The 10,442-nt window shown below is 48.5% G+C and overlaps 1 protein-coding gene across 1 annotated transcript; it reads left to right on the forward strand.

Annotated features, from left to right (window-relative positions):
• The first annotated feature begins 223 nt into the window (after positions 1-223).
• On the forward strand, positions 224-10,142 carry wdr55 (WD repeat domain 55). Its single transcript, XM_033984059.2, has 6 exons — positions 224-379; positions 2,152-2,363; positions 2,940-3,151; positions 3,286-3,392; positions 6,609-6,878; positions 8,483-10,142. Exons 1-6 carry the CDS (start codon positions 243-245, stop codon positions 8,820-8,822), a joined length of 1,278 nt encoding a protein of 425 aa, XP_033839950.1. The 5' UTR covers positions 224-242; the 3' UTR covers positions 8,823-10,142.
• The last annotated feature ends 300 nt before the right edge of the window (positions 10,143-10,442 follow it).

A 10,442-nucleotide genomic window follows, 5' to 3' on the forward strand; every position in this document is an offset into this window, starting at 1 on the left:
ATCTATAATGTGTTTAATAAAATGGAGTTTGTCATTTAAATATGAGGGAGATACTAGTTTTACTTCTACTTTACTTAACTACTTTTAAAATAACGTTACTCCTAAAAAATGAGCCTCTCTGTCGTCCGAGTTTGGCCTTTCTGGTTCTTTCCTGTAAAACCAGACGGGTGCAGTGTCGGTGCGTGGTCACAGGGGGCGGTGTGAGCTCAAACCCGGCGCAGAAGAAGCGGAGTGTAAACAACATGGCGGCGCCCGCAGAGCACGTGACAGAAAACGCCACAGAAAACACGACAGAAGCAGATGAAACTGAAGAAACGGCCTCGTCTGAAGCTGAAACACAAAACCAGAACAAAGAAGAAAACAAGAACTGTGAGGAAGAGTAAGTTTGGTTTAGTAAAACTCGCCCCACGCTGTGTTAGCCTGTGTGAATGTGCCTGAACAAAGCTTTAAGTACTGAGACTTAACGCGTTGGTTTTTAGGTTTGTGTAGTCCTGGTTTAGACCTGGTTTAGACCTGGTTTAGACCTGGTTTACACCTGGTTTACACCTGGTTTAGTCCTGGTTTAGACCTGGTTTAGACCTGGTTTAGACCTGGTTTAGTCCTGGTTTAGACCTGGTTTAGACCTGGTTTAGTCCTGGTTTAGACCTGGTTTAGACCTGGTTTAGACCTGGTTTAGACCTGGTTTAGACCCGGTTTAGTCCCGGTTTAGTCTTGGTTCTGTCCCGGTTTAGTCCTGGTTTAGACCTGGTTTAGACCTGGTTTACACCTGGTTTACACCTGGTTTAGTCCTGGTTTAGACCTGGTTTAGACCTGGTTTAGACCTGGTTTAGACCTGGTTTAGACCTGGTTTAGACCTGGTTTAGTCCTGGTTTAGACCTGGTTTAGACCTGGTTTAGTCCTGGTTTAGACCTGGTTTAGACCTGGTTTAGTCCTGGTTTAGACCTGGTTTAGACCTGGTTTAGACCTGGTTTAGACCTGGTTTAGACCCGGTTTAGTCCCGGTTTAGTCTTGGTTCTGTCCCGGTTTAGTCCTGGTTTAGACCTGGTTTAGACCTGGTTTACACCTGGTTTACACCTGGTTTAGTCCTGGTTTAGACCTGGTTTAGACCTGGTTTAGACCTGGTTTAGACCTGGTTTAGACCTGGTTTAGACCTGGTTTAGTCCTGGTTTAGACCTGGTTTAGACCTGGTTTAGTCCTGGTTTAGACCTGGTTTAGACCTGGTTTAGTCCTGGTTTAGACCTGGTTTAGACCTGGTTTAGACCTGGTTTAGACCTGGTTTAGACCCGGTTTAGTCCCGGTTTAGTCTTGGTTCTGTCCCGGTTTAGTCCTGGTTTAGACCTGGTTTAGTCCTGGTTCTGTCCTGGTTCTGTCTTGGTTCTGTCCTCGTTCAGTCCTGGTTCATTCCCGGTTCAGTCCCGGTTTAGTCCTTATTTAATCCGGGTGAGACATGAGTGTCTAATGTAGGGTAGACTTAAAGTTGCACTATGTAACTTTTTCTCAAACACCTGCTTGTTTCCATGGGGATGTTCCCCTTTATGTCTTTAAACTTACAAACCTGTAATTATTTTACACTGATTTTGTTGTTGAAATAATATCTTTAAAAACATAAATGGAGCTCAACAAAGACTTAAGTGAATTGTCCCTTTGACTTTTCCGTAGAAATTTAAATATGAAGAGTTCAAAGGTCGCGGAGGCTAACAAGCTACATGCTAACTAATCTGAAAAGCAAAAGAGTTTTAATAACTTATGGGTTTATAAAGTTTCAGAAACAGTTTTTAAATAACATTATTGTTCTTGTCATTAGTTACAACACTATCGCTGAACTTTCAAACTTTTAATCAGATTTTTTTCTCTTTTTTTTTGGAAAGTTTATGAGAAAAATTTGTGGGAAATGAGCTTCTAGAGCGTGATCTGAGCACAGATCTGACTGTAACTTTGCCTCGTGGCTTAATTTCTAATCTCCACAGCAATAGAAGTGTTTAATGCCATAGCAAGTAACATTCTCAGTAAAATAACACGCTCTACATGGAAACGAGAAGGTGCTGGGTCACAGTTACATATAAAAAGTGCCACAAATACAGAAAAAAATGAGAAAATGTTTGTCAAATGTTCAAATAAAATGTGTTTATGTGACTCATTCTTCTCTGACAGGTCTAATAGTGATGAAGAGGATGAAGAGGAGAACAAAGAGCGCCCCCCTCGGGTCATGGACACGCCGGAGGACCTGCGTCTCGAGGCCATCGCCAACTCCATCGCCCTCCACCCGAGCAGAGACGTGATCGTGTGCGGAGACGTGGACGGAGACGTGTACGCCTACGAGTACTCCTGCACCGAGGGACGGACCACAGAGCTGTGGTCCTCAGGTAGGACTGGGGTAGACCAGGTTTAGTCCTGGTTTAGACCTGGTTTAGACCTGGTTTAGTCCTGGTTTAGTCCTGGTTCAGTCCTGGTTTACTCCTGGGTTAGTCCTGGTTTAGACCTGGTTTACTCCTGGTTTAGTCCTGGTTTAGTCCTGGTTCAGTCCTGGTTTAGACCTGGTTTAGTCCTGGTTTAGTCCTGGTTCAGTCCTGGTTTACTCCTGGGTTAGTCCTGGTTTAGACCTGGTTTACTCCTGGTTTAGACCTGGTTTACTCCTGGTTTAGACCTGGTTTACTCCTGGTTTAGACCTGGTTAAGTCCGGGTTTAGTCCTGGTTCTGTCCTGGTTCAGTCCTGGTTCAGTCCTGGTTTAGTCCTGGTTTAGTCCTGGTTTAGTCCTGGTTCAGTCCTGGTTTAGTTCTGGTTTAGTCCTGGTTCAGTCCTGGTTCAGTCCTGGTTCAGTCCTGGTTCAGTCCTGGTTTAGTCCTGGTTCAGTCCTGGTTCAGTCCTGGTTCGGTCCTGGTTCAGTCCTGGTTCGGTCCTGGTTCAGTCCTGGTTCAGTCCTTTGTATTGATCTTTTCAGGACACCATATGAAGTCTTGTCGTGCTGTTCGTTTCTCGGCGGACGGGCAGAAGTTGTTCTCCGTGTCCCGGGACAAGGCCGTGCACGTTTTGGACGCAGAGAGCGGAAAACTGGTCACACGGATCAGAGGAGCTCACACGGCGCCGATCAACGCGCTCAAGATCATCGACGAAAACCTCCTCGCCACTGGAGACGACGCAGGGACGGTCAAGGTACAGTCTTCTGTTTAGTCCAGGTCTAGTCCTGGTTTAGTCCAGGTTTAGTCCCTTAAACAGGTTCAGATCTAGTTCTGTTTTACTTCGTGTACGACTGTGATAATTTTAGATGATTCTTTTGTGTCTTTCAGGTCTGGGACATGAGGAGAGGGACGTCCATCTTGGATCTGAAACACCACGACGATTATATCAGCAGCATCACAGTGGACCAGGCCAAACGGATCCTGCTCAGCGCCAGGTCTGACCCTCTGACCCTCTGCTCTTCATCCTCTGACCCTCTCCTCTTCCTCCTCCTCCTCCTCTGACCCTCTCCTCTTCCTCCTCTGACCCTCTCCTCTTCCTCCTCTGCTCCTCTCCTCTTCATCCTCTGACCCTCTCCTCTTCCTCCTCTTCCTCCTCTGACCCTCTCCTCTTCCTCCTCTTCCTCCTCTGACCCTCTCCTCTTCCTCCTCTGACCCTCTCCTCTTCCTCCTCTGACCCTCTCCTCTTCCTCCTCTGCTCCTCTCCTCTTCATCCTCTGACCCTCTCCTCTTCCTCCTCTGACCCTCTCCTCTTCCTCCTCTGACCCTCTCCTCTTCCTCCTCTGACCCTCTCCTCTTCCTCCTCTGCCCCTCTCATCTTCATCCTCTGACCCTCTGACCCTCTGCTCTTCATCCTCTGACCCTCTCCTCTTCCTCCTCCTCCTCCTCTGACCCTCTCCTCTTCCTCCTCTGACCCTCTCCTCTTCCTCCTCTCCTCCTCTCCTCTTCCTCCTCTGCTCCTCTCCTCTTCCTCCTCTGACCCTCTCCTCTTCCTCCTCTGACCCTCTCCTCTTCCTCCTCTGCTCCTCTCCTCTTCCTCCTCTGACCCTCTCCTCTTCCTCCTCTTCCTCCTCTGACCCTCTCCTCTTCCTCCTCTGACCCTCTCCTCTTCCTCCTCTGACCCTCTCCTCTTCCTCCTCTGTCCCTCTCCTCTTCCTCCTCTGCTCCTCTCCTCTTCCTCCTCTGCTCCTCTCCTCTTCCTCCTCTGACCCTCTCCTCTTCCTCCTCTGACCCTCTCCTCTTCCTCCTCTGCTCCTCTCCTCTTCATCCTCTGACCCTCTCCTCTTCCTCCTCTTCCTCCTCTGACCCTCTCCTCTTCCTCCTCTTCCTCCTCTTCCTCCTCTGCTCCTCTCCTCTTCCTCCTCTGCTCCTCTCCTCTTCCTCCTCTGCTCCTCTCCTCTTCCTCCTCTGCTCCTCTCCTCTTCCTCCTCTGACCCTCTCCTCTTCCTCCTCTCCTCTTCCTCCTCTGACCCTCTCCTCTTCCTCCTCTGCTCCTCTCCTCTTCCTCCTCTGCTCCTCTCCTCTTCCTCCTCTGACCCTCTCCTCTTCCTCCTCTGACCCTCTCCTCTTCCACCTCTTCCTCCTCTGACCCTTTCCTCTTCCTCCTCTGCTCCTCTTCCTCCTCTGACCCTTTCCTCTTCCTCCTCTGCTCCTCTTCCTCCTCTGACCCTCTCCTCTTCCTCCTCTTCCTCCTCTGACCCTCTCCTCTTCCACCTCTTCCTCCTCTGACCCTTTCCTCTTCCTCCTCTGCTCCTCTTCCTCCTCTGACCCTCTCCTCTTCCTCCTCTGACCCGCTCCTCTTCCTCCTCTGACCCGCTCCTCTTCCTCCTCTGACCCGCTCCTCTTCCTCCTCTTCCTCCTCTGCTCCTCTCCTCTTCCTCCTCTGACCCTCTCCTCTTCCTCCTCTTCCTCCTCTCCTCTTCCTCCTCTCCTCTTCCTCCTCTGACCCTCTTCCTCCTCTGACCCTCTCCTCTTCCTCCTCTTCCTCCTCTCCTCTTCCTCCTCTGACCCTCTCCTCTTCCTCCTCTGCTCCTCTCCTCTTCCTCCTCTGCTCCTCTCCTCTTCCTCCTCTGACCCTCTCCTCTTCCTCCTCTTCCTCCTCTCCTCTTCCTCCTCTGACCCTCTGACCCGCTCCTCTTCCTCCTCTGACCCTCTCCTCTTCCTCCTCTTCCTCCTCTGACCCTCTCCTCTTCCTCCTCTGACCCTCTCCTCTTCCTCCTCTGACCCTCTCCTCTTCCTCCTCTGACCCTCTCCTCTTCCTCCTCTGACCCTCTCCTCTTCCTCCTCTCCTCCTCTCCTCTTCCTCCTCTGCTCCTCTCCTCTTCCTCCTCTGCTCCTCTCCTCTTCCTCCTCTGACCCTCTCCTCTTCCTCCTCTGCTCCTCTCCTCTTCATCCTCTGACCCTCTCCTCTTCCTCCTCTGACCCTCTCCTCTTCCTCCTCTTCCTCCTCTGACCCTCTCCTCTTCCTCCTCTGACCCTCTCCTCTTCCTCCTCTGACCCTCTCCTCTTCCTCCTCTGTCCCTCTCCTCTTCCTCCTCTGCTCCTCTCCTCTTCCTCCTCTGCTCCTCTCCTCTTCCTCCTCTGACCCTCTCCTCTTCCTCCTCTGACCCTCTCCTCTTCCTCCTCTGCTCCTCTCCTCTTCATCCTCTGACCCTCTCCTCTTCCTCCTCTTCCTCCTCTGACCCTCTCCTCTTCCTCCTCTTCCTCCTCTTCCTCCTCTGCTCCTCTCCTCTTCCTCCTCTGCTCCTCTCCTCTTCCTCCTCTGCTCCTCTCCTCTTCCTCCTCTGACCCTCTCCTCTTCCTCCTCTGACCCTCTCCTCTTCCTCCTCTCCTCTTCCTCCTCTGACCCTCTCCTCTTCCTCCTCTGCTCCTCTCCTCTTCCTCCTCTGCTCCTCTCCTCTTCCTCCTCTGACCCTCTCCTCTTCCTCCTCTGACCCTCTCCTCTTCCACCTCTTCCTCCTCTGACCCTTTCCTCTTCCTCCTCTGCTCCTCTTCCTCCTCTGACCCTCTCCTCTTCCTCCTCTTCCTCCTCTGACCCTCTCCTCTTCCACCTCTTCCTCCTCTGACCCTTTCCTCTTCCTCCTCTGCTCCTCTTCCTCCTCTGACCCTCTCCTCTTCCTCCTCTTCCTCCTCTGACCCGCTCCTCTTCCTCCTCTGACCCGCTCCTCTTCCTCCTCTGACCCGCTCCTCTTCCTCCTCTTCCTCCTCTGCTCCTCTCCTCTTCCTCCTCTGACCCTCTCCTCTTCCTCCTCTTCCTCCTCTCCTCTTCCTCCTCTCCTCTTCCTCCTCTGACCCTCTTCCTCCTCTGACCCTCTCCTCTTCCTCCTCTTCCTCCTCTTCCTCCTCTCCTCTTCCTCCTCTGACCCTCTCCTCTTCCTCCTCTGCTCCTCTCCTCTTCCTCCTCTGCTCCTCTCCTCTTCCTCCTCTGACCCTCTCCTCTTCCTCCTCTTCCTCCTCTCCTCTTCCTCCTCTGACCCTCTGACCCGCTCCTCTTCCTCCTCTGACCCTCTCCTCTTCCTCCTCTTCCTCCTCTGACCCTCTCCTCTTCCTCCTCTGACCCTCTCCTCTTCCTCCTCTGACCCTCTCCTCTTCCTCCTCTGACCCTCTCCTCTTCCTCCTCTGACCCTCTCCTCTTCCTCCTCTTTCGTTCCCAGTGGCGATGGGACTCTGGGCGTGTTCAACATAAAGCGGCGACGTTTCGAGCTTCAGTCTGAGTTTCAGAGCGGGGACCTGACGTCTGTGGCGTTGATGAAGCGAGGGAAGAAGGTGGTGTGCGGCTCCAGCGAGGGGACGCTCTACATCTTTAACTGGGACGGCTTCGGCGCGACCAGCGACCGCTTCGCCGTCAAAGCCGAATCTGTGGACTGTATCCTGCCCATAACTGACAGCATCATGTGCGTCGCCTCCATGGACGGATACATCAGGTCTGTGGAGGAGAGACACAAACACTCTGATCCACCTGGTGATGTCATCAGGTGGAGTTTAAACAGGTTTAAACAGCAACGGTTTAACTTTAGAGAGAAAGAGATGATACAAATGAGTCTAGAGAAGAAAGAGAGAGGAAAGAAAGAGGGATGAGAGAGAGGGAAAAACAGAGCAAGAAAGAACGTGAGAAAGAGAGAGAGAAAGAAAGGGAGAGAGAGGGAAAAACAGCAAGAAAGAATGTGAGAAAGAAAGAGCGGGAGAAATAGAGAGAGAGAAAGAGGAGAGAGAGGGAGAGAAAGCAAGAAAGAAAGGGAGGGAGAGGGTGAGAAAGAGAGGACGGAGGGAGAGGGAGAAAAAGGGAGAGCGGGGGGGAGAGAGAGAGAAAAAAGGGAGAACGTGAGAAAGAAAGAGTGGGAGAAATAGAGAGGGAAAGAAAGAGGAGAGAGAGGGAGATAAAGGAGGAGAGAGAAAGAAAGAAAGAAAGAAAGAAAGGGAGAGAGAGGGTGAGAAAGAAAGAGGGAGAGGGAGAAAACAGGGAGAGAGAGAAAGGGAGAAAGAGGGTGAGAAAGGGAGAGGGGGCAAGAAAGAAAGGAGGGAGGGAGGGAGAAAAGGGGAGAGGGAGAAAGAGAGGGAGGGTGAAAGAAAAAAGAGAAAGAAATGAGCTAATGTTTTATTATTGAGCTGGTAAAACGAGTGAGTCTAGCTCTGAAGTTTTAACTCGTTTTGGCCTTGACCTTTTTCTTTGCTCGTTTCTTTTCTCTTTTGTCTCGTCTTGACCCTGACGTGTCTCAGCTCTGAAGTGAAAACCGTTTCAGGATGAACAAGGACAAAGAAGGACAAAGTTTGAACTGTGGACAAAGCAAAGGGACAAGACTCTGAGGATTTAAATAAAAAATATTTTCATTTGCTAAACTTCACATATTTGAAGTTTTCCAAATATAATGAATGTAAAATGTAGAAAGTCGTAAACAGGAAGTGGATGACGTGTCCAAACTTCCACCTGGTCTTATATTTTGTTTGATTCATTTGATTTGATTGTTTTGTTTTAGTTGCCGTGTTTTGTTCAGCATTTCAGGCTCAGAAAATGTTCGTTTTCACCTACCCCCTATCCCCGCCCACTGCTCTGTACTTGTGATTATTCAAACTATTCATACTCCGGGGCGTGAACAACGAACAATGAACAAAATGTCAAATTATGTCCTATGTCAGGGCTGTCCAAACTACGGCTCAGGGGCCAAATACGGTCCTCAGACTCATTTTTTTTGGCCCTCATGCCTCCTCTTAAAGTGGCCCAAATGATCAGGAAGTATTTTTACTCCAAACTGAACAGATTCTACCTCTATAACTTGAATAACATCACGTTGTATTGTGACACAGACCTAAAAATAATCTTCTCGTCCGATTAACGGTAAAATGTCTCTGTGACTCGTTTGACTCCCTGCGTCGACTTCCGCTTCAAATATGTTTCAGTACGTGGCCCTCGGTGAAAAACGTTTGGACACTCCTGATCTACGTGGTCTAAAAATACGCCGAAATAGAACAATCCGTCGGAATTTCCTCATTTATCTTCCAGTTTCAATGTGTTTTTTTTGTTTGTTTCCAGAGCGATTAACTTACTGCCGAACCGCGTGATCGGCTGCGTGGGGCAGCACGTGGGGGAGCCCATAGAGGAGCTGGGCCGGTCCCACTGCGGTCGCTTCCTGGTCAGCTGCGGACACGACTCCCTGGTCAAGTTCTGGGACATTGGCTCTCTGCCCGAATCCAAAGTCCAGGAATACCGCAAGAGGAAGAGGAAAGACGGAAAACTCAAATCCCTCAGCAAGAAGGCCCACGGCGACAACGACTTCTTCGCCGGACTCGTGGAGGAAACGGAAAACAAACGGGAGGAAGGAGAAGAGGAGGGAGAGGATGAGGACGAGGAGAGCGATAGCGACAGTGACTGATCCCAGATAAAGAGACGAGAGGTGGGAGACACTGCGGAACATTTCCTTGTAAAGAGACAAAAAACGAAATGGTAAAAAGTGATGCGTTTGTGTTTTAACGTCATGGACCTTAAAGAGGCGAGATTTTACTTCTACGGGGCATTAAAATATGTTTTAGAAGTTTCACTCTGAGTCCTCCTCTCTCTTTGCTCTCTGTGCTAAGCCACTCCCCCTTCAGAGCGCCATCACAACACAACTACTGCACATCACGTCAGGTTTGTCAAGTCGTAGTGCACAGTTTTGTGTCATGTTTTTGTATATTTATGGAGGATTAGGGGTGATGTCGGCTTGTGGGCGGAGCCTCGTACAGAATCTAACGGCTAAACGTAAAGGAGGGTTTGAGTAGGGCCCGGGAGAGATCGCTAAATGACTCAAAACGTCTTCAGTCTTCATGTTTTTGATGAGGAAACGGTGTTAAAACACGGGAGAAAAAGACATTTACGGTAGATTTGATTAGATTTTGATCGATGTTTAAACTATCGTCTGATTATGAAAGTATCGATATGTCCCAACCGTAGTGACGATTCCATTCAAGTCCTAATTTGTCTGAAATTTTATCTATTTTGGACAGTTTGTTTTCTCTTCTTTCCCACTAGATGGAGCTCTTACAATAAACAAAACTCCTCTGCCACTTCCTGAAAAAACTGTATCCAATATCTCCACAAAATAATTTAAGGTGTACGTAGTTAATTTAATCCTGTGAAATAAGAGTTTAAAGATCCTTAAGGTGTATATTATTAAAACGACTGTATTTTCCAGAATATACGTCACTCTGGAGTATAAAGTAAGTCGCACCAGTGGAAAAATGTATAATAATGAAGAAAAAACATAAGTCGCGCTGGAGTATAAGTCGCATTTTTGGGGGAAATTTATTTTACAAAATCCGAGACCAAGAACAGACATTTTATCTTATCTAGACAATTTATAATAATAATAACAATAAAATAGAGAACAACAGGCTGAATAGCAGTACAGCACGCTATTAGATTTTAATTTTACAGATTGCATAAAATAAAATAAAAAAACACTTTTTTTTTTTTTTTTACTTTGGTCAAAACACTGTATTGTAAAAGTAAAAGTCCAAGTAAAGTAAAAAAAATAGACATAAAGCTGTAATAAATGTGTTATTACAGGGTTTTTATTTACAAACGCTTGTCCCGAGCTCTTATTTTGGCGGTGTCTCTTCCTTCTTCCTGTGGCTGATGAGACGCAGAGTGATCTGTGGAGTGAGTCCGTGTGTCACCAGTTCTTCTTTGAGCTGAAATCATTTATTTGTATTGTAAAAAAAACAACAACATAAATATAGAAATGAAACATGAGACTGTTGTCCTGAATTGATCTTACGACGCCACTTCATGCCTGTTTATCGACCGGGCACAGTCACAAGCAGAACATGCAAACTCCACCCAGAAAGGCCTTGAATCGAACCCAGGACCTTCTCGCTGTGAGGTTTGACTTATTTTGGAGGTCACGGTTACTGGCTGATGATGTAACTTTAATATTACATCACTAATCACATCGTCTTATGTTTTTTTTTTCCATTGTACCTAAACAGTTTTTCACAAATTTCCCAGTTTCTCG

Source organism: Periophthalmus magnuspinnatus, chromosome 18, assembly GCF_009829125.3.
Source record: "Periophthalmus magnuspinnatus isolate fPerMag1 chromosome 18, fPerMag1.2.pri, whole genome shotgun sequence".
Lineage (NCBI taxonomy): Eukaryota > Metazoa > Chordata > Actinopteri > Gobiiformes > Gobiidae > Periophthalmus > Periophthalmus magnuspinnatus.